This window comes from Pongo abelii, chromosome 4, assembly GCF_028885655.2.
Source record: "Pongo abelii isolate AG06213 chromosome 4, NHGRI_mPonAbe1-v2.0_pri, whole genome shotgun sequence".
In the NCBI taxonomy this organism is placed as follows: Eukaryota; Metazoa; Chordata; class Mammalia; order Primates; family Hominidae; genus Pongo; species Pongo abelii.
Genome location: NC_071989.2, coordinates 91,701,349 through 91,727,031, shown reverse-complemented (window position 1 = coordinate 91,727,031; position 25,683 = coordinate 91,701,349). Strand labels below are relative to the sequence as shown.

At 33.5% G+C, this 25,683-nt stretch overlaps 1 protein-coding gene across 6 annotated transcripts in view; it reads left to right on the top strand.

Annotated features, from left to right (window-relative positions):
* The window catches only part of EDIL3 (EGF like repeats and discoidin domains 3), a 447,876-nt gene that overhangs the window by 243,484 nt on the left and 178,709 nt on the right, over nucleotides 1-25,683 (top strand). For all 6 annotated transcript variants that reach the window (XM_024246691.3, XM_054555109.2, XM_054555108.2 and 3 more), the window contains 1 exon segment: nucleotides 6,332-6,445. In XM_024246691.3, coding sequence (XP_024102459.1) covers nucleotides 6,332-6,445 — 114 coding nt within the window.

Below are 25,683 nucleotides of genomic sequence, written 5' to 3'. Positions count from 1 at the left end.
GCCTCTGCATATATATATATATATATATATATATATATATTATATATATATATATTATATATATATATATTTAAAGTCATCAAGTATTTGAGTTATAGAGACATAACACCCTCTTGATAGCCCCTCGTCTACCTCCCCTGGTTTTGGCTTTTATATCCCTTGGAATAGCTGTCTTGTCATACTGGCCAAATATCTGTGTAAATGCAAATAAAACTTTATTGGAATAATTAATATAAGCAACCCAGATAATTGGGATGAATATTGCCTGGGTACTAGTATCAAAGGCATTTGCATCTAAAGAAAGATCTTAAAATAAATACTAGGATGTCAGGATAGAGATGGACAGAGAATATGATCTTTGTTAGAAAGAGGCAATGGATAAATATCTCTTGGATTTGGGGCTTTTGTTATGCTACTGTTCTTGTAAGTGAAGGTTATCAATAAATTATTATAAAAGGTTTGTGTGTGATATGTTCTGACTGAATAATGCTGATTTTAATTAGCTACTTTAAAATGAATTACTAGTAATATAGCAGAAAGCCAGATCAAAAGGGAGTTCAAGAACAGAAGATTTAAATATATACTAAACTGGTCACAGAAATGACTGGGAAATAAATTATCTAGATAATTCTGATTGTGACATAATTAAGTTCAGCATCTGAGTGGGAGAATCAAATTCTTAGAAATTCATCTCAAATAGAAATTCAATCTTTAAAGAGAAATTGAAAGACCATAGGCTTTAAATAAGGAAAAATGTAAAAGGTCAAACCTTAAAAGGCAATCACTCATGGGAGGTCTGGAGAATATTTAATCGCTAACGGGGAGCCCAGGGAAGATGTGTTGTTAAGGATCAAAAAATAGCAGGCTCTGAAAAATAAGGTCTTGCCAACCAATTAACAGTCAATAACAATATTGCTGGAGGAAAGATAGCCCAAGGGAAAGACATAAAGAAGTTGAGAAATTTTGTCTTCGCAAAAGAAAAAAAGCTGGGGGGTGGGCACAGTCTATCATTGTCTCCTTTTAATATATCCAAAAAAGTATGTTTAGCCCAAGAACCGTGTTCCTTCTTGATGTTCTTGGGGGCCTGAATGTAGTTACTTATGAAGAGGAGATAGATTTATGGTTGAAATACATTGTCTTTGTCTTCTCTAGGAGGAGGTTAGATAGATATCTATCCCCAGAATGATTAGATGTCCTGGTCCAAATGGTGGTCAGTATTCAAAATATCTAAGCCATGTTGGTGCAATAAATGTGTCTAAACTACTGAGGACAGATGGCATTTTCCTGAGGAGTTCTGAGAGAACTCAAGGATGAACTGGGATAGTGATGTCCCAGAAGTGAAAACTGCTACCATTCCTACTCTGCAGATTGCAAAGGTAAGCCAGTTGAAAACAAACTAATTAATTAGTTATTAATTGTTTTAAAAGTCTCCAGAGGAGGAGGTTCCTGGGTATTAGACTCAAGAATTCTCTATTTCATCTCTGGCCAACTAGCGGAATCTGTAATGAGGAATTACATTACTGAATTTTTAAATATAATTCTCTGAGAAGAAGCCACACAGTTTCTGTGACAAGAAATCATGCCCAGACAATGCGTTGTTTTGAAGGCACCAATAAGGAATTAACAAATATAATTTCCATTTTAAAAACTCTTTGACAGCCTACCACTCCAAAGTCAATTTCATGGGCTTTTGGCTATAATCTGTACAATAATGGTTCTGACAAAGATCCAGGACAAAGAAGACTAGGTGTAACTGAGCATTTCTCAGGATGTGGATGTGCATAAGGTGAATTGCCTCAGGGAGGAGTGCTCAATGTGATCTTAATTATACACACACACATATATATGTGTGTGTGTGTGTGTGTGTGTGTGTGTGTGTGTGTAGTTTGTCAGTTACCAGAGTAGGCTTCTCACAGCGAAAAACCCAAGCCAAAGAGGATAGACGATCAAACACATTTACAAATCTGTAATGTGGGTTATGTATGACATACTGATAAAGAGTCTGAGTTATGCATATACAATCAATCAATCTGTGTAATTAGTTATAACAGAGGCAAGGAACTGGGAATACTTGTAAAGTACTTTTTTGGTTCAAAGTAATTTGTGTTTCCTTCTAGAGAAATTCAGCTGTCTACCTTTTATTATTTTCTGTCCTCCCTCTTCCTTCTTCTCCTTCTTCTTTCTTCTTCCACCAAAAAATCAAAACAAAATGTAATATATATATATATTACAATGTTATATATATATATATAATTTCAGGAAACAAGGGTGAGTCATGAGTTTACGTCTGGAAACTCATGTGCAGCTCTCATCACTGTGCCTCGGTGACACAAGAAGGTTGGCAGCAAAGTTTTATGTTTTCAGGACTCAGCTGACTGTCTTGATTATAAAGTCATATTTTGAAGCTGTTTTATGAAGCAAGACCTTATAAATGATATAATTATTATAAATAAGCTATAAATCTGACCGAATATGGAAATTTCTATTCATATTGGGGCTGCTTTATCAGTTTTTTCTTCGTTAATAAAATGGCATATCCTAGTAGTATATTTGGAATGGATGTGGACTTTTTTCTGGGAATAATGTCTTGATCTGTGATGAAGATAAGCATATGTAATTTATTGCAAATATGTTTGTTTCATTTCATTGCACTATATTCTGTGAACATTTTTATCTAGTCTTTAATTAAACATGATTTATACAAATTGAGGTCAGTTTCCATTTAGATTGCTTGCAGTGTTAATTACAGTGCAAATAGCCTTCACTGCCGACAGAACTCCTGCATTATACAAATACGTAAATGCTTCTGTGTAATTTGCAACTGTCCTCTAAGCTTGTGTATTACTGGGTAAGTACATATGCGGAAATGTTTTACTAACTTAGCTACTATATTAAAAAATACAGATAACTTAAGATAACATTATATTTTTATGAATTTAGATTTAAGTAGTTTTTGAGTTTTAAAAACATTGAAAAATGCACATTTAAACAATGAAACGGTCATTCTATCACAAATTGAGTGTGTCTACAAAGCATTTACACTTCAGGAAATGCCATTCCAATTCATCCCACTTCATCTTAACCTCTGGGTAAAGGTGTTAACTGTTGATTTTTTAGAATTGGATGTCCTTAATTATAACTTGCTTTGCTGACGATTTATAGATGGGGCCTGATGAGCCTATAACTGGAAGGTTTAAAGGTTGATTTGTCTCAATTAGATTTATGCTCACATATTTTAATTACTACTTACGGTGTAAAGACTTGGAAGATTTAAGGAAGCAAAAAACAGCAGTTACTTTGTATCGTTAATAGTATGTATAATAATTCTTGATTGTTCTCACATTGGCTATGAGAACTTCCTTCTATTAACATTACAAATCAGCAGGAGCTGGGTTTGATTTTACTCATAATATATTTCAATCTTAAAATGAGAAAATACGTAGATCCTCTTACATGAGACTTAAAATATATGTTGTACCTATTAACATCAAATCTTGTGTGGGTTTCTGTCCCATCTTCCTTTATTCATTTCTCAAGTCCATCTCACATATGGCTTCACCAGGTTCTTCTAAGGCAGAAGGGTGAAGGAAATACCCTCTCATCCTTCTCATCCTGCTCCAAATGATCATTGCCAAAAAAATAAAACCCAGTTCCCTCAGCCTGCACTAAGGGTTCATCATAATCTGGTCCCTATCTACATTCTCTGACATGGGATTCTAGCACTCTCCTTCATCTTCTCTGCTCTAAAATACTTTACTCCTGTACCTAAACACACCATCATATCATGAACATTCTTCTTCAAAGTTGTGATTCATTCTGGCTCCCTGCTTGGAAATTGACTGCCATCTATATCACATCCTTATTAATCTTAATTAAACTTTTTCTTCTTGTCTAAGATCAAATTATTTTTTGCTTATGTGGGTCCTTCAGACATGACCACTCAGTTTCCTCTCTCTAAGTATACATGAGAATAAATTTTTGCATCTAACTTTACAAAATATGGCAATGTTTTCTCTAAGATATGAAGACATTAGCCAGTTACACGTTCTCATCTAAAACAAATTGTAGTAGAGAAGATACAGATAAAGACATACTGGGCATGTTCCAAGGTAGCCAAACATTGTTATTGTCATACATACATTGAGTTGGCAATAATAAGTAGCATTTCATGTGGCTTACAAAATTTAATGAAAATGGTTTGCATGTTAGTCCAATATAAATATAGTTTAATATTAAGACTAAGTGAAATTTTGATAAGAGCAAAGAGAGCTGAGATTTTATTATATTTTTAAAAAGGAAAGAAATGACTTATACTCACCTTTTCTTTCCCCTTCCTCCCTCCTTCTCTTCCTCACTGCCTCCCTCCCTCCCTCCCATCCATCCTTCAATTTTGTACAGTTTCAGTATCAAATATTTAGGAGTCTATGATACTTTTTTTCCCCCGAGACAGAGTCTAGCTCTGTTGCACAGGCTGGAGTGCAGTGGCTCAGTCTTGACTCACTGCAACCTCAGCCTTCAGGGTTCAAGCAATTCTCTTGCCTCAGCCTCCTGAGTAGCTGGGATTACAGGCACACGCCACCACACCCAGCTAATTTTTGTATTTTTAATAGAGACAGGGTTTCACCATGTTGGCCAGGCTGGTCTCGAACTACTGGCCTTGTGATCTGCCCGCCTTGGCCTTCCAAAGTGCTGGGATGACAGGCATGAGCCACCACGCCCGGCCAAGTCTATCATACTTTACAGTACACAGATCCATCTTTTTAGAGATTAGCAGATTCTGATTTTATCCTATTATTTGAAGTTATGAGGTACTCAAATTATTTTTATTTTTTCTGAACACAGTCATGAATTATCTTTGTTCTTAAGCTGTGATTGTCAACCAGAAACCAAAAGGGCTGCTTTTTGAGAGAAAGTTATTACCTAAGGAAATTTAGACCAGGCTTTCTACAGTGAACTTAGAATGAGAAGGTGACCAACTCTGCTTTCTGGAGGGGATACTAATTAGAAGAAAAAATGTCAAAAGAAAGGGCAAAATTGAGATTTTCGAATACTGTTTTCCTTCTTTCTTTTAGAAGTAATTTAATGATCATCTTGCTTTAAGCAATTGTAATAACCCAAGACTTCAGAACTACCATTTGATATATTACAGGGTATCAGAAGGCACATTACAAATCTGGAATAATTTTTTTTAAGATTGTGCACATGACTATTTCTATTGTTTTGGTAGAAAGTTTGTCAGGAAATGTTTATTGGACCCCAGTAGTTTTCCAGAGAGAGTGTGATATTTTCAGGAAAACAAAGAACAGGGCAGGATAGGAACTTCATTTGTGGAGCTCACTTTCTGACAAGGTGAAAGGGGCTAAAGGCACATAAACAGACAATTTCCAAGTCTGTAATACAGTTAGAAACAAAAACAACAAACAGTTATGGAAATGAAAGCAGATAGGGAGCTCAACTGGAATAGCTCATAGGATGAGGAAGAGATAGGGAGTGGTGTGTGCTCTCCAACTACTGTACTGGCTCCCACAGAATCCAGCATGGTGCTGTGCTAAAAGGGAATGATTTGTGAATATCTGTGATTGATTGAATTAGTCATTGTTTCTTTTGCGTTCAAAGTCATATTTGTTTTCTCTGTTGTCCAAAATTAGCAAGGAAAGTAGTATAATTTGCTCAATGTTTTATATTTCATGTGATTTTGCATCAGATGTAATAGTAGTATATCAAAGGTAAGTCCCTTTAGTCATCCTAACTTTAGAAATCCTTGAATGAGATTAGGAAGTGATCACCATTTACATTTATTATACTTTGCATGTAACGAGCTTTAGCTATTAACTCTAATTTGCTTCTCATAGTATTCATCAAAGACGAACTATTTAGAAACTAAAACATCTCTGTCAGTTAGAATTTTAATGAATTAAGATGAAATGAGACAGCGTTAATTGGCAGTTGTTGCTGCAGAGGAGGTTTCTCGATCTTGTAAGTGAAACCAATTCATCTTTCTATCAGGGTTAATTTGTTTGATTTAATTCTAAGGATACACTGAATATTTCTCCAAACTACTCATATTTATTTTCAGAATGGGAGAGTGGTTTAGTTCCATTGGCCTTTCATCTGGATTCTGAATTTTATTTGAAATTGATTAAATATAATGGTTAATAAATTGTTGGTTTTAAGCAGCATTTGTATTACTGACTAAACACACACACATGCCTACACACACACAAAGGAATAGCATTACTAAGACATTTGTGTTTCAAATGTCTAAAACTTTCCGATATCTAATCATTTTTTACCAATAATTTTCTTCCTCTGTCCTTTCTGTTTTCCTTAGACATAAATGAATGCGAAGTTGAGCCTTGCAAAAATGGTGGAATATGTACAGATCTTGTTGCTAACTATTCCTGTGAGTGCCCAGGCGAATTTATGGGAAGAAATTGTCAATACAGTAAGTATTTGCATGTGTGTGTGTATATATATATACACACACACACACACAAACATATATGTATGCATATATATTTTCATGTACATCATCTACATTTATTTTGAAATCTGGGCCAAAATCAATATTATTTGTTTCAGAGCGCATAATCCATTGAAATGGTACTTTTCATATTTGTGGTATGTTATTAACGCACACATATTCTCTAGGATGTCTCATTTAGTGCACAATATGCATAGAAGTGGTATCTTGTGACCTGAAAAGAATGACAACATTTGCTCAGATGCTAAAGTTCCATGGATCCCATTTTGGTTTATGATTATGTATATGACTGAAATTTCTACCACCAGAGTGACACTTTGGTTCTGAGAGTAAATTGAGAGCATTGAAACCAGATAGACAGGGCACGCTGGTTCATGTATATAATCCCAGCACTTTTAGAAGCTTCAGTGGTAGGAGCCCAGGAGCTCAAGAACATCCTGGGCAACACAGTGAGAACCCATCTCTAAAAAAAATGAAGTAAAAATAAATCAGTTAGCCTCTATTATAAATAAAAGGTAAAAATAAAGGAGGACGCATTTGGGCTGTCCCACACTCTAGCAAGAATGTTGCACACTATTTATTTGTCTTATTAGAAGCTGAAGAAAGTAGGGTCTTGAAATGATGCATCAAATGACAGGGCAGTTATTTGTCTTAAGTGTTTACAAAGACCAGAAAGCACCACTCACCTAAAAAAAAAAAAAAAAAAAAAAAAAAAAAAAAAAACTGGGAAAAAGTAGTAACAGGACTAAAGTCAATGCAATAGGGCCTAAATGGGCCCAAACACATGTTAATAAGAATACTAATGCTATAGCCTTATAATTATTGGACAATTAGAGGAAAGTTCATACTGCTACTGCTTTGATGTATATTGTATGATCTGAGCACCACAACAACATTATGCAAATTCAGAATGTAGATGCAAATGAGACTTCAGATGCACAAACTGAGACACACCTGATGTTGTTTGCCCAAGCTTTCACAGCTATTTAGTGACAGAAGCAGTGCTACAGGTTTCTGATTCCCCACTCAGTGTATTTTCCTCAAGACTGAGATACCTGTTTAAATAGAGAGGTATAATATAAACATGAATATACATGACATGTCCATTCTTTATCACAGACACACACACATACCACATAGTTCTTTCTCTTCAACCATAGTAAGAAATGTATTTCTCATTTTCTTTTTCTTTCTTTCTCTTTGACCATGGTATTTATAAAATAAAATAGGAAATATTGTTGAATAATTTGATATATAAGTATATATAAATAAAATAATGATATAAAATGGGATGCTCATTACTGTAGTCCTGACAAACCGCACAAAATAATTAAACTCTGAATATCATAGAAAAATCTTGAATTGGGAAAAAAATACTTTCTAAGCTTAAAGTAATTGAGGAAGGACATTGAGCATGAGTTGATGAAGAAAGGTGCAGGGCACAGAAGGATGGAAAGGGAAGGCTGAGTAAGTAGGTTGACCATACAACCAACTAGATCAATAGTCATCCAACCAACTAACCTAGAAACCTTCCCATACAGCATTTAACCACCCACTAAGTTAACTCAAGCTCAGGTTCAGCCTCTCTTTGGCCTGTCCCAGGCACAGCACTTGCAATTATTTTTGTTTCATGGAACTTGAAGATGGCTGCTCAGTCAACACTGGAAGTTGTGCTAAAAAGCACCTCCAAGAAGTCTGTCAGTGAACATCTTATTAATATCATGATGAACAAAAAAACTGATGTCAGTGACTATTTCACCTTCATTCAGCAAAAATAGAGAATTTGTACCTGAATAGAGAACCTTCCAGGAAGGAACTTTGGCATAGTTTAAAACAATACCTGGATTAGAGCATGTCTAGGCAGGGTAAGACCACCTCGGACCCGTAGGAGGCCTGACTAGGGGAACAATTGCGGGGGAGAAGCCTTCCCATTTTCCTAAAAGGAGGATTGAATGGGGGACATATCATAAGAACCCTGCCTAGGGATGAGTGTCACTCTGCAGTGATGAATGAGCCTAAGAAGTGGCACCTGAGGGTGTGGATATCCTAGAAGAGGAGACCTAGAATGTGGAGCTCTAGGGCATGGAGGAATTGGGAAATAGGTCGAGTGGATAGGCTGGGGATGAGGGGTTTATGAGACAGACAGTAAGGCTATGAAAGAGGGAGAGATGCCCCTGCCCTGTCATTAGTTTGTGCCTAGTGTCTTCCAACCAGTTTTTCATGTTGTGTTTAATGAAAACCTTTGCTTTTCTGTGAATTAACTTTATATTGATGTAACATTTATATTTAAATTCAGACATCTCTTTGAAGATACATGTGATAGTGGCATGCCTCCTTTCAACTGTCATATGATCTGGCATTCTAGCATTTCCTCTATTCTCCGTGCCCTGACAAAGAGATCAGAGTCACCTAGGGAGTTCCCTAAAATATTTTCCTATTGGGGTGTTTGCTTTTATTTTATTAAACTTTAAGGACATATAACAAATTAAGGATCTTTATTCTGCCTATTGTCTAGGTTTCTTAGGATATGGTTCTACTTTTTTCTGTAGTCTCTTAAGAGTTTTTAGAAAATCTAGAGTAAAAAGGGGTAATGATTTAGTTTTGCACATTGAGAACTTAGAGAATTTGCTTACTGTGGGGTACATAGAAGCACCTACAGGTTACAGGAGGTACCAGCTCTAAGCTGCTTGAAGGTAAGATCTTGGAAGTTGTTGACAATACATAGACGATAACTCCTGTGCTGGTTTCTACCCTGGAATATGATTGACAACCCTTCTTCTGGACTTTGTATCATGCATGTCCCAGAGGGCAGCCTTTCCCTCATTTTTTACCAGACTTTCAATTTTAAACTGTATATTAAGGCTGCCTTTGCCAATACAATTAAATGAAATATTTTCAAAACTAGTGATATACCACATTTTAAAAACTCAAATATATTTATTTTAAGTTAAACAATTAAAAGCAAGATGTTTTTGTTGAGATATTACCTTGATAAATATTACAAAAATAACTATGAATTATTTACTATAATGTATGTCTTTAATTAATTTAGCTATTAAGCACTTTTACTTTGTAAGGAATAAATTTATATCTAACTCTATTATGATCTGTGGCAAAATTATGTGGTAAAAATTATTATGCAAATCAATTACCTATTGAACATTTTCAATAACAATGAAATTATTTCATGTTAATAATAAACCTTTTAATACCAGGCAAAAAAAGTTTCCTGTAGTTTTTTAAATAATTATCTTCTAATTATACTTATAGGGGAGTTAAGGCAATAATACATATTTCTGATTTAAATAATTTCAGTTTAGACTTCTAGATGTGATTCATACAACTTATTTACTTTGGAAGATCTCAATTCTGTCTTAGTTTTATTATTTATTTATTTATTTACTTACTTATTACAAGGTTTGGTTAAGTTTTATTATTTTTATATTTTACATGAAATTACGTTTAATATGTGAAAATCATTTAGATGTTCCTGTAGTATTTATCACAGCATTACAGCAATTCTTCTAATTAAAGTCCTAATATAATTCCCCTGTTCATTTTATTTATTTATTTATTTATTTTGAGATGGAGTCTCACTCTGTCACCCAGGCTGGAGTATAGTGTCACAATCTCAGCTCACTGCCTCCTGGGTTCAAGTGATTCTCCTGCCTCACCTCCCTAGTAGCTGGCACTACAGGCACGCACCACCAAGCCTGGCTATTTTTTTTTTTTTTTTTTTTTTTTTTTTTGTATTTTTAGTAGAGATGGAGTTTCACCACTTTGGTCTGGTCTCAAATTCCTGACCTCAAATGATCCGCTCACTTTGGCCTCCCATAGTAATGGGATTACAGGCATGAGCTACTGAGCGCATCCCCTCCTTCCTTTTAAATGTTATAAGCTCAAGTGTTCTGACAGTTATTTCCATAAACAGCTTGAAAAGAAAATGATGATGAATTGGAATGAGAAAACTGTTCTCATAAGAACAGATAAGCTTTGTCATCTAAGTTTAACTGAACATGATGTTTAAACTAGATTAAGTGCAATGAAAATTAATAACACTTCAGTTAACTAATCTAAAAATAAGTAGGATTGTTCTCATTTATTGGACTATATGGCCCACAATATATTTATTGGACTATGTGGCCCACAATACCTGTATACATTTCCCTCCTGGTTGTTTAAATATGACATTATTAAATTTCAGCAATGGCACTCAAATTCATTTTTATCGCTGGCACTACTTTGGGAAAATAAGATAGATTTCAAGGGAGCTCTTATAATGCAACATCCACAAACAATTATGACAAACAAACAAACACTTGGGTGATCTCAGAGGGTTTTACTAAAAATTAAAACTAAAATCTTCTAGTAAGGACTAAGTGATGTTTCCAAATATCATAATTATCCAGTTTTTGCAAATTTAATAAAATAATGTAGATAATTATATAGTTGTTTAAGAATTCTGTGATATTATGAGGATATTAAAATAATACCTATGAATATATTTTGAAAGTGGTAAATTAATATTTTCTTATCTTCATTATTTGAGCAGCTTTAACAGTTTTAGCCATCATTATAAATTAACTAGTATTTCCAAGCACATAAACATAGACAATATATGCTGTGTGTATATATATATAATATATATTAAAAATATGTAATATATAATATATATTAAAATATATAAAAATATATATAATATATTTTTTTCTTTTTTTTTTAAGACGGAGTCTCTCTCTGTCTCCCAGGTGGTTAGAGTGCAGTGGTGCGATGTCAGCTGGCTGCAACCTCCACCTCCCAGGTTCAAGCAATTCTCCTGCCTCAGCCTCCCAAGTAGCTGGGATTACAGGTGCCTGCCACCATGCCTGGCTAATTTTTTTGTATTTTTAGTAGAGATGGGGTTTCACCATATTGGCCAGGCTGATCTCAAACTCCTGACCTCAGGAGATCTGCCCGCCTCAATCTCCCAAAGTGCTGGGATTACAGGTGTGAGCCACGGTGCCCAGCCCCTATATTCTTTCTTTTGATATCAATGTGTACTACCAAGTATATTTGTTTGAGTACATACTTATTCACTGAAAATTGCTAAAACATTGCAGAGATAAATACATGATGAGATTTGTATTTTTATGCTCAATATTTAATTATTGCTTTTTAAAAGACAAATTTGTAAATAATGACAGACAAATCTTTTTTGTTTACTAAACTATATCTTTTCACCAATTCATATATGTTGATTTTAAGCATTACTATGTGTCAGGCACCTTCCTAAGTACTTTAAATATTGATTTTTTAATCCTCTCAGCATTCTTTGTAGTAGGTACTCTTTGTTACTGATTCCATTTTACAGAGCAGACTGAGCTATTGAGTGATTAAATAATTTGCATAGGTTGGCCTGGCTAGTAAACTTCAGAACCTGGCCTTAATCCCAGGCATTGCAGTTGCAGAGCCTGCAGCCCTAAGCATGATATGATCCTGTCTTTTGTAGGGTAAAGAGATGCTGTTATTATACTCTACATATTAAAAACACTTACACTTGATGAGTGGCCTTGGCAAGTGACAACAGTGTAAGAGGAAAGAGTGCAGGCTTTACATTCAAATAGAACTGGAAGTTTAAACATTTTCTATTTGTAACTATATGTCCTGACAAGTACATTGCCCCTTCTGAGCTTCAGATTCTTTATTTGCAAATGGAATTGATACTATCTTTTGATGGATGTATATTGATGGGCAGATTAAAATTCAGAGCATATGTAAAATACCTAGTAAAACACCTAGGTCAATAACTGTTATAAATAAAGAAATAATTGCATAAATATATACACATAGGATTTTTTAGTTATTTGAAAAAAAATACCTGTATATCTCACCTTTTCTTTTGTCATAATGTGTGATTTTAAGTTTTATTATTTATGCAAATAACTTGTCCTTCTTTAGTAAATTAGTGTTTGTCCTTGAGAACAAGCAGTGTAGATGTTAGGTATAATGCCTACATACCATGTTTTACAGATACATAAGTTTAAGAATTCCTGTGGCATTAATATAAGTTTAAATAAATATTATTTATCTAAAATCATTATAGGAGATAGTTGCTGTGTTTTTTTATAAAAGGCTGTCATAACATATGAACCACAAATACTCAATTTGATTTATCTTTTTGTATATTTGCAGTTGTTGTAAGATGTCACTTTATTTGATCAGGTGTCTTAGCAAATGACAAGCAAATGAATGTTTGCAGTGATTTTAGTGAATGACAACAGCAGAATTAATAATTCCAGTATTTTCTTAAAAAGTGGTCAAAAGTGGTCAGAGATTATAGTTTTATATTATATAATACTAAATTCCTACTCTTCCCTATCCAGCTGTGACAAGACAAAAGGAAAACACAGAGAAATTCTGAAGTAAGTTATTTTTTTTAAAAAGGTGTCTATAAGGAAGTGAAAATTAGAATGAAAACACACATAAGTTTTACAAGAAAACTGCCTAAGTCTGATGTTACAATATAGTGAATGTATTCAATTATATGATCAAATAAACTAGCCACAAATATTTACTGAGCTTTTCTTAGCATAACTGTGTACAAGGTTACAAGAACATACATGAATAAACTCATTCATTCAACAAATTGTTTCACCCTCTAAAGCCGGGACAACAATGGTAATTGAAATGAATTCAATTCCTACTCTCATAGAATATACAGATTAATGAGAGCGAAAAAAGAATTATGTCTTATTTAATGATAAGATATGGTAAGTGCCATGAGGGCAAAAAAGAGGGAGCCTATGACACGGAAGCCTTTTCTGTTTGGGGGATTTAGGAAAGTGACATGTAAGCTGAGACCATAAGAATGTATAGTATATACTCAAACAGAAAGAGGAGGGGGTGGTGGAGATGAGAATTTTACAAAGAGAACAATGAATAAATAGATCCTTTGAGAATCCTCAAGAATAAACAGATCCTTTGTTTATCCTCAAGAATAAACAGATCCTTTGTCTTTAAGAATCTTAATATTTAGTGGATGAGTTAAGATTGTTATTTAGCCAACATGTGATAGCCCCTTTAGTATATCTTATCTTTTAGGCCTTAACAATATAGAGTCATGAAATTTCATTTGGGGTTGTGATCTATCCATGCCAAACCATGTTTATATACTAAAAATTCATCTTATAAATATGTTTTTGTGCAACCACAAGGGATTTTTAAAACATCAGAATAGATTTTAAGTTGTAAATGTAACAAGAAATCAAAGAGAAACAAATAAAAATAAATATTTAATTTTAATCTTATTTTATTCCATATAACAAATATCTGCTGTGTTTTAGAAATTTGAACAGGGTACTTTGGTAATGATTTTTGTCTCTGAAAGCATTGGCTAATTTAACTTAAGATTGTTCTACTTTGCTTGAAATACATAAAATAAAAATTAATCCAAAACTCCAGTGGGACAGAAGGACAGTTTGACTCAGGCTGATACCTTTTGTGAACATTAAAAATAAATAAATAAAGGAATGACTATGGGTAAATCTGAGGTGCATAACATTTAAAATCTACCTATAAATATATAGGGATACATTTATAAATAACTGTAACCATATATACTTGAATATATAATTATTTTAACTTAATTTCTCACTTCTTTTAAAACATGTTTTTGTGAGTTAAAAAAATCCAGAACACTGTGCAAGTATATCAATAAAGAAAGAAATGATTTCAACATTACTGCAGGATGAAGTTTTTGAAACAATAAACCCAAAAAATTGACTCAATAACAAAAGCAAATTGGATTATCTGTGTCTGACATGGAAGTTCTATCTTCAGTCAGATGCCTCTGATTTTCCAAATGTTACACAACAGTTTTGTACAGAATTATCACACTTTGAAGGTTCACCTACTGTACCTTAAAGTGATAATGTAGTAAAGGAAAGACAAACAAGTATCTGCAAAATGTCCAAATAGACCATGTAGGACTTGTTAAATACTTCCAATAAATGGAGTCGTATTCTCATTACCTGACAGTTTTGTATTTAATTGCAAATAATTACTGAAACATTCAGTAAGACCTTTTTGTTTTCAAATTATTTCAACGTTCCCCTTATGTGCTAAACTATATATTTCCAGGGATTATAATTTAGTTTTGTATTTATTCTCCAGGATAAAACTTGCTCTTATATTTTCCAGTTCAAAGACAAAGAAAGATGAAGTACTCAGACATCAAGAGAGTTTGAGAACGGCATAACTTGATTTAGTTCTCATAAAATTTATAACTGTAGTGGATGATTGAAAAATATTGCATTTTTCTCAAACTGAAAATATCACTCTTTTCAGCTATCACTCCAACCCTCACCCTTACAAAAAGAGCAGGGGGAGAACCCAAATAAAATATATACAAAACAAAAAACACAAAAAAAACCTCTCTGTTAGGAAACTACTAGAAAAGAAGTCATCCTGGGACTAGAAAGTTGCAACACTGTTAAAATGTAATTTGTGGGCCAGACAATATCTTCTACATGTTAATGTGGCGTTCTTGGGTACTTAGGTGAAATTTTGGGCCTGACTGTCAGAGTGAGGTTCAATTGGTTATTTCACAATGGGGAAATTATAGCACAAACCACCGGGATTTCCGCTTTTATCACACTGCTAAACAGCAGAGACAAACGCCTTTCTCAGAAGAGAAGAAAGAATGTAGATGGTTCCTGATCTTTCACCAAATGTGCACAATTTTTCAAATGATGGCATGATTTCCTGAGCTCTCAAGGGTTTCAAATGATTGCAATAAAACTTGACTGGCAACTATGGAGCTGAGTTTGGCAATGACAGCAACAGCTAGTGTGACCCTAGCTGCAGTTTTCAACTGAATCAGCATACTTGGAAGTGATGGTTTCCACCAGCATGTAGGACGTAAAGCCAAATACATGTTTTGAGTTCCCATCTTCAAAGCAATCTTCTTCAACTGAAGAATGAGGGCACAGCAACCTTTTTCACTGCTTAGGCATATTGAATTTTAGGTGCAATTGGGACATCCTGATAAGATAGTACAGCTAGTTATTAAAAATGCATATTGTAGTTAAGGAAAGCATTGGTAACAAAGATTCAGATTTACAGGTCACATGAGAATGATGAAGTGATAAAATTAGATAGCACTGCCAAGGGAGAAAGTAAGAGAGTAAAAAGTATAAATGGCTAAGGATAAAATTTAAATCAGGCAAAAGAAGTTCTATTTGCAAAAGTACAAAAAAAAAATAAAATAAAAGGATAATCCAAGAAACAGAAGAGGAATACAGAATTAGAGCAAGGAAAAGAGTGTTTCCAGAATAGGAACTTGTCAAGAAAATGCAGGCCTAAGGAAAGATACTTTTAATGTGGAAGCTAAAACCATTAATGGCCCTTATATAATTGTGTGGCTGTAGAGAAGAATGCCAGATTGCAAGTGTTCCAGAATGAGCAGGTGCTGAGTAGAAAATAATAGCCACAGGCTGCTCCTCCCAGGTTATGGTGCACTCTACTTTGAGCGTATCTTAAACCCCAAAGAACCATTAAGGTGACTAAAGACCTAAAAAGAAATTTCATAATAGTTACCTTAATAGCTTTATCTGGTCAATAATACACGTTCTTTTTAGAGCTCCAAAGGGAATGGAAACATAAAGTATCCAACTCAAAAATAAATTGAACTTGAGGAATATGGTTCTATAAAAAGAAGGAGAGCCAGAGCAAAGTCAGTAAATCCAATACTAAAATTCAAGGAAAACAGGAGCAGGGACAGAAAATAAACTATTCTGACAAGAAAAATGGATAGAACTATAGTTATATAAGGAAGCCTATAAATACTCAGCACTATTATCTAACTACGAAACACCGAAAAATTGAAACCGCAGCTCTTAGCTCTGAAAAATCCAGAGATATTTGTGATGGTTTGTTCAAAAGAAAATTTGCTTTATATTTTCTCTGGTACACTTGGGCAGACACAAAAGTTTTTAAACATCCCTGAAATGACAATTTGGTATTATAAATGTTGCCTCATACTTACTTGGCAGTAACTTAATAATGCTATTTCCTTTTCCAATAGAATTATTTCTGGATTCTGCCGCTGTTAATAGTTTTCCGTTTAACAGAACATTAGCACTTTCCTACAAGGATTAATATAAGGGCATTCTCAGTCCCACTCTGTAAGTGCTTAATGCAAGGTTTTTAACCCTAGGTAAGGACCACAAAGGATAGGTGGACAGAAGTGTCCTTTGATGAGAAAACAAAAATCATCTGTTTATTTGTATTATTGGATGACTGAAATTTAAAATTTTCATCAATTACAAATATAGGCAACAACCAATCATAGTGTTAGCGGTACCTGTGATTTTGTCACTAATAGAAATCAAAGATATTTTCATTTCACATAATACATGTCAAATGTAAAATATCATTGACTTTTTCACTAATATGAAACTATAGTAGATCTGCTACTTATTTAATGTATTAATAGATCAGCATATACACTGATAAGTCACATATTTTTAAATATTTGGATGATTGCCTTCAATTTCTTTGTATTTCATTTTATATGTTTGAAGGCATTATTCTGAGAAGGGTCTTTAGGCTTCACCAGACTGACAAAAAGGTCCATACTATAAAAAAGGTTTAGAAACCTGAGTTGATGGTTTATCTGTTTCAAAAGATATTTTCTCCCAAAATAATGTAGATGAAGCTTTTGGAGATAAAAGCTGTCAATGAGCCATTTTCATTGAATGTCCAGTCCTGGCCTTTCTGCTGAATTTTGTTCTCTAGCTCCATGTATAAAAACATGTAAGTAAAATAGCAGACAATGAAATTGTAAGCAATATTTTTGTCATTGTATTTACAGAGGTCTTACTAGCAGGGTTGAGCTTTTATTGAATTCATTCCTGCTTCTCCTTAACTGTGCAGATTTAGGCACTTTGTAACCTGTAGAGAGATGATATATTCTAAATTACCTACCCTGTGGACACGAACCCACATTTAAAAGGAAAAAAGGTAAACTAAAGAGCAACCATCACCTCTTCAACCCCACATCCCCTTCCCCATCACCTGCTACTCAGGGGCTGCTATCTAAAGTTGAGCATATTCAACTGAACCTTTTCAGTCTCCTTAAAACTGATTATTATCCATGTAAAATTTCATAATCAATTTAGTTATTTGGTTTTCCAATGCCTTATACGCCATCACTTTAGAATAATGCAGCTGGTATAAGAGTTCACCAAAACATGCCAGTTGTTCAGAATCGTAGGATTATGTATAAAGTAATGGGGATCACTCAGTACTTGGGGCAGGGGGAGGGAAAATGCCCTCCTGTTAACTTAGTGAAATTTCTAGTTAATGTGCACATCAGTTTCAAATCATCACGATACTGTCACTAAACACACATGTAATTCTGTTTTTTGATTTAGTTCCTTTCTTGTATCAGAGTTCACTCACACCTAGAGTTATTTAAGGAAGTGTATGCTTCCCGGACATATATGACGCTCTCATTTACTTGACCTTCTTTCTTTAAGGAAGTTAAGCTTTTGCAGACTTCTGGGTGTCAAATCGGAATTTTAAAACAATGGAAGTGACTTATCCTCTAAAAACTTACACATTTTGCAAAATGGCTGTGGCAATAACATCATGCAAGTGATGAGACAAACATCAAAATAACTGACACATAATCCCTGATATTAAGTCGCTGGAAATATTGCTCTGACATACATTTGTCTGGTATTTTTGATTCCAAGAAAACAGACCCATTCAGTTTACCTCTGTAAAATGAGGACTATTTTCAAGTTTGTATGTTAACCACATTACGATGAAGGCTTACATACTACTCGGGTTTCTGCCTCACTGTCTCATTCTCATTATTCCTATTTGTAGACCCCATAGTCTGTTAGAATTTTTGCTTCTCTCTGTTTTTACTCTGCATCCTTGTCTTCATGAATGATCAATTTAAATTTGATAATATTCTTCATATTAATAGTTCAAAGGATTGTGCATGAAAAGGTTAACACCAAAAAAGCAGTCAATTTATAAGTGTACCTGAGAAGGAAAACAATTCATTTAGTATTATTCAACTGTTCTTCATAGTATAGGAAAATATCATCTATTTATACAATTTAACCTTTTGAGTAGTCAGGAGGATTTTATCATAGGAGTTTTGGTGAGTTCATTCATTATGCAAAACACTACAAAAGTTCCCACAAAACTATTAACTGTGTCCTTCTGGTATTTGGTCTAATCATAAAAAGTAAAACTATTTTTTTGTTGTTCCTTAGGTAGCAGTATTATTAACCTAACAATATTACAAAGTAATACATAAAATTCTGTCCAATGAAGTTCATAAGCCAATATGATAAGAATAAAGTAATTTTTCTAATGCACAATTATCTATCAATTAATTTCTAGTGGGCATCTCTGTGCCACTTAGCAGGTGGCAATAACATCTCCGATAGAGTTTTCACTTGGAAAACTGTTGGCATTTCACCTGTTTTGAACAAAAGGTCCATTAAAATTTTCTTAAACATATGTTTTCTGATTACAAAAGTATTCCATATCTGAACAGGAATACTTGGGAACCACAAAATTAGTTATTTAATTTATTTCATTCTAAAATGGAGTTCATTTAAATGGACACATGTAACATACCATCAGAGGCTATGCATATAATATTTACATATTGTTACTTGGTTCTTTCTACAACGTGTCTTCCCTTGTGTCTGGCTGGCCAAATCCCTTTTCAGATCTAAAATTTGTGGATAAAATAGACATTGTTTCTTCAGTGTACTTACTTTTCTCTTTGGTAACACCTGAAATACTTGCATAAGTATTTTATGCATACCTGGATAAGTTGGGCATTTGATAAGTTCAGGCAGTTGAGTGGCTAAGATTTCTCTGAGTTTGGTAAGAATTCTCTAGGGAGAAAGTTACCTTCATCTATTTTGGTTGGTGTAAAATTGGGAAGCAGATAAACACTTGTTTAGACATAATGAACAGGCAACTGGATACATTTAATCCAAGTTTAAACTGAATTTTATAAAAGAAAAAACAGTAGAAAATTGCATAGTATTGGTCTTATACTTTTTAACAACATGTAAGTAAAAAGGAACTACTGTTTTTCACTCTAGTCACACCTCCACTACTTCCAAGAATATGACAGTACATACAGTTTTTGAAATTTTAGGAGCTGGATAGACAAGTAAATTGTCTACAAGGCTGCTTTTATTACTCATTGAAATGATTTTTTTTAGCATTCTACCTTAACAATAAAGTACTAGAGAGAAGTAAAAACCTATAAAAATCATGTTCCAGTTAATAATTCATGTTATTAATTAGTCATGCTTTTGAGAAATGGGAGTTAAAACTAACTTTTCAAATGATTGCAAGGTATGTGGAGTAAACATAATCAACTGATTTATTTTACTCAATTTACTTTCTAATCTGTTGGCACAGATAATGAACCTTGGTTCTACATTAACGTGAATATGATAGAAAAGAGAAATATACAGGGAAAATCCAAGTTTATGCATATATGAATGTTTAATTGGTATTTGCTTATTTATTGTAAGGATTGTTGTGTACATACATGAAACACAAGACTATTAGAGACAAATTTAACCACAGCAACAAAAATGATCTGTGGTTGGGACACAAAGTTCTTGATAAAGTAATGATAAAAATTTTGAAATTTATACATAAACATTTACCTTTTAATGCTAAATCAGACTAATGTCATAATTGCCCAGATGCTGGTTTCATGTTTGAAGATGTTAGCATTGAAAATGATTGCCTCCACAGTTTATCCTGAGGCATTTTCTTAAACAGAGAAAAATGCACTATGCTGTAATAGGCTTTCTTACAAGAGGAAATGTGAAAATAGTTATTAAATTGTGAAGAGAAAATACACAGTGAGAGAGAGGAAAAATAAGGCTGTAGAAGTTCTTGAGGTAGGCAGTTCACCATGTTCCTTGTCTACAGATGTCTCATTATAAAATTATTCTGACTTTAGTTTCTAATAACCTGCTTCAGCTGTAAAATCGCTTCAGTCTTAGAAAACTAAAGTATTAAATGTTATACCTCTGCTTTGCACAAAGAAGAGGCTCAATAAATATTAGTTAAGTGTTGAATGAATAACAGTCCATGTTGAATCTTTAGTCCAACCACGGCAGAACAACGGTGACGGAGAACACAAAGTGAGTTAGATCACTGTCCTACATCTTTATAAACAAGACATCTAAGTGCCCTGCTCATCATTTTTTATAGTTTCTCCACACTCCTTAAGGCATATGCAGCAAACAGAACACCCCCAGCGTGTCATTACAATGTTTATTATGACCCATTGGTAATAGATGTACCTGGGTTCAAATCCTGGCTCTAAGACTTTAGGGGAGTTACTTAACCTCTCTGAGTCTCAATTGCCTCAATTACAATTGGAAATAAAGATACTCTCCATGAGGGATAGCATTAGGAGATATACCTAACGTAAATGACGAGTTAATGGGTGCAGCACACCAACATAGCACATGTATACATATGTAACAAACCTGCACGTTGTGCACATGTACCCTAGAACTTAAAAGTATAATAATAATAAAGAAAAGATACTCTCCATGGGGTTGTTTTAAGGCCAAAATGCCTGACATATTTTTCTCTGCAGTAAGTATGTGCAGGCTTAATTTGTATTTTTTAAGAAGGTCTGTGAGAGAAAAGATAAATCCATACCTTTGGAAGGGGAGCAGGAAAGAGGTATGGACAGTCCACCTAAACAAGGGAATCAACACGTTTAGATATTACTTATCTTGTTGCAGAAGAGAAAGATATTGGATGAGGAGATTTACAAGAGAGAAGTGCACTTGAGGTGAGAATGTGTAAAATGCTACAAGAGTTTGCATTGCAAGGTAGGGAGCCATCCTAGAGGGGGATACTGTCTGTTTGCCTCAATTAAATTGGTCAATGATGTTTTTGAGCAGCTGTTACTGCCAGGCTCTTTATAAGATGCGAGGAATAGGCCCGTTTATCGGACAGGACCCAGATATAACTGTTGTTTGGAAGAATTTACAATCTAATGTGGAAGACAAATTCATAAATACATAAATGCCCATTAAAAGTATATTTAAATCCCTGGTGCTATGATACACATATGCTTAGAGTCTTTTTGTACGCCAGGATTGGCACAATTAACTCAGTTTGGGGGAATGCTGGGACAGCGAAGAAAAGGACAGAGGCATGAGCTGCAAAAATACTTCCTACACTGTCATCTAAGTAAAATTCAGTCTAAGGTTTGCAGTTTGATATTTCTAGAAGGTAAATTTCAAGCAGCCAAGAGGATGATTTTTTTTTTTTCTGACCAATGGGGACCTATTGAAAAAAAAGTATATATTATATATATACTTTTATATATATATATATATACTTTTATATATATATACTTTTATATATATATATACACTATATATATACTTTTATATATATACACTATATATACTTTTATATATACTATATATATACTTTTATATATATACACTATACATATACTTTTATATATATACTATATATATACTTTTATATATATACTATACATATATACTTTTATATATATACTATATCTATACTTTTATATATATACTATATATATACTTGTATATATATACTATATATATACTTTTATATATATATACTATATATATACTTTTTTATATATATATATACTATATATATATAGACAGATAGGTAGGTAGATAGATAGGTAGATAGATAGATCGATCTAAGATAGTGAACTGGTCAGATAATGGGGAAGTTTATTCTGAATGCAGTGTGTAGGATCAATAAAGGGGACTCCATAAGAAGGAGGCAGTGGTACTGGCAGTGAGACTCTGGGCTACAACAGAATTGGCTAGATGAGAAAAGAGAGGACAAATAGGAGAATGAGTTAAGCAGTGAAATTAGCACATAATTTAATAGCTGATATAACTAATACCGTTTATTCACAACTTCACTTAAAATATTAATTTTTGTTGTTTTAAAATCTTTTCAGATAGAAACTTCTGAATTAGTTATCAGTATTTTGATTTCTCACTTTCAGCAACTAAGCAGATAGTAATGAAACAAAGTTGGAGGGGTTAGACCCAGATTCGTAAGGAATGCTCAGTCAATGTACACCAGAGTATAATCACTAGAGAAGATCCACCTCCTTAATAAACTAATTGTACAGATAATCTATACTGTAGACAACAGCACAATATAATTCTAAATCATTAAAACAGCCTAATTTACTTTTCATTTTATAGTAGTCCCCTCCCTACTGTCACTGTTACCCATTGGCATGTATGAATGAGGACTCAGTGGCAATCTTTCTGCTGAAATTACAGACCTTTTAGGAACACAGGTGTTTAGTATTATGATTATTCCTTTTCACATTTTTTTTTACTTAGTGCTTAATATTTCTAACCCCAACAGGCTTCAGAGTGTGCAATCAAACCTTGAAAAGATCATACTCGGCCCATGTCTTCATGAAAAAGAGACCTGTATAAAGACATTTTCCTTTGGTTTCATGTGATTAAACTATCTTTGTTTTTTGTTTTTTTTGGATTTTCTGATTATTATTTTATTATTATTATTATTATTATTATACTTTATGTTTTCTAATGCTACTGATACACTTTCAAAATGCTGTCTTCCAGTCAGGATGATATTTGTATATACTCAAGAACAAAACTAATAGGAAGGTTAGGAATTTCTAATTTTATTTATAAAATTGAATTTTTAGTCATGGACAAGTAATTAATAATGACAATGGAAAAAAATTGCTCTTTTTAGATGATTTTCGTGCCACGGCATCTGTGTCATCTGAAGGAGTAAGGAAACAGAGTCCTAAACTCCAGGTGTTATATTAACAATCTTTATTAAAATGATAAAATATTTAAAGTAGTGTTTTATCAAGCTTCCTTCCATCCATCTCATCTTCAACCACTAGTCAGCCAAGTGCTAGGCAATGCTGAGGTTGATGACTGGAGAAGGAAGATGCAAATATATTAAGAATAATCACTCAGCTCTTTAGAGATTTTAAGTGGTTATTGCCACCACTTGACTTCTGTATCAAAATAAAAGCCTCACTCATATATATAGAACAAAAAAGCCAGAATATTTCATTGTACCACCTGAAATTTTTTATCATGTGCTTTTGACAACTCTTGTGCAAAGGTGTGCAATTCCTGAATTTACCATACTTTTTTTCTGAAACTGTCTCTTCATTTTACTTTCTTTATATGACACTTCATAAGAAATCAATAGTTGTGCATAGTTTTTTTTTTAAATCTCGAAAACAGATTATGAAGAGAGTTGGCTGGGTACCAAGGGACATTTTGTGAAATTTTTTCCCAAGACATCCCCTTTATGTCGTTAGAAATCGGAAACAATGAATATTAACATTCTTCTCAAATTTATTGCAAATATAAGTCATGATGAAACAAAAAAAGGATATGCTGAAGATACAGAAATCAGGTATTATTCAATTTGGGGGGAAATGGTTTGTTACTTTACTCTCATTTGTGGAATTCAAGAAGTGAGATTTCTTTGATTGCTCCAACAAAACTGCCAGCAGGTAAAACTTTATCTCCATTTATCCTAAAGATAAGATTACTCAGATATTAAATTGGGGGAAAAACTCGATTATAAAAGTGCTTTTCAGAGTTGTAATCTGATTTATCAAAGTGTTAATATGAAACTTTTCCATAGGACATCCTCATTTTGTACCACAATGAAAAAAAGTGCTTGACAGACCCAGACCTATTTTAAACTAAGATTATTTAATTAGTAATTTTTATTTCCAGTGAGTCTGGCAATATACTGTGGGGAATCATTTCATTTTCATTCATTACAAGAAGCCATAGTTTATATTTCCCCCAGGCAGAGATTTTTATCTGACAATTTGAATGCTTTGGTGACAGAAATATCTGGTGATAAATATGGTATTAAGGAGATGCCAAGTGGCATGATAGTTTGAATCATTTTTGGTAACAGCTCATGATTAATAATTGTGCTTATGTATGTATTCACATTTTTTATTATTGAATAACATTTTGCTTGGGAAATGGGAGTAGATGTTCTACTCCATTTTTATTTCTGTGAAAAAAAAAAATGAATGCATGTAAAACATGGCTGAACTGGTAGCATATGTTTAAACCATGTGTCTCCAGGTAGTAAAAGAGGTCAGTCTCCTCCAACTATGACTTTTTATCTCTTATTTTTGTTTTATTGCAGTAAAACAACAACAATGTAAAAGCTACCATTTACTAAAGGCATATTGGTTGCCATATATTTACTATGTGCTAACCATGTATTGTTTCGAACTTATGAAACAAACCTGTAAAATGGGTGTTATTCTCCCTGGAATACACATGATTAACCAGCACAGTTCCCATACTTTGCTGTATATTGGTATCACTGAGAACTTTAAAAATACATATGTCTGGCTCGTACCCCAAGGCATTCTAATTTAATTGGTACTGTATGAGATGTGGCCTGGCACTGGAATTTTTAAAGCTTCCTGTGTAATCCTAATATGCATCAAAATTTGTACACCACTGGATTAATCTGGAGCTGCTGAAAGATTAAACAATTTCCCCAAGGCCACACAGCTGTTAAGTGGTGGTGTAGAAATTCCAACTCTAAACTTTCTGGTGTCACAACTGAAATGCTTCCATGAAGTAGGACACACTTTTTCTTTAGGGTTCTGTTCAGAGTAGAGATTTTTGCACCTGTATTTGCCTTCATGTCCTTAACCAAAATTCCAATGAGGGACAGTTTTGATAAACTGATATAATAGAAAGTTTGTGAAGACTCAATAAGGTGCTTTATGTACATTATAAGTTACCACTACACTATACTTGTTACCGTAGTTATTTTCCAATTAAATTACCTGCATTTGTAAATTGTATGATCTGATGAATTTGTACACCTATAAATTAATCTAATTAATCTATAAATATAAACTGAGTGATTCTATTTTCTTTTTATCTTTTATCTATGTAGTTGTAGTTAGCTGAGCTTGTAACTTTTCAAAATATGAAGGCACTAAGGATATATTATCATAACCCCCTGCCTGAGCAATTTTTAGCTCACTCACACAATCTTTCCTTTTTTTGTTTTTTTTTTTTTTGATGGTGTTGTAGTTTAAGAGGATTTTAGTAATTAAAAATGTTCAACTA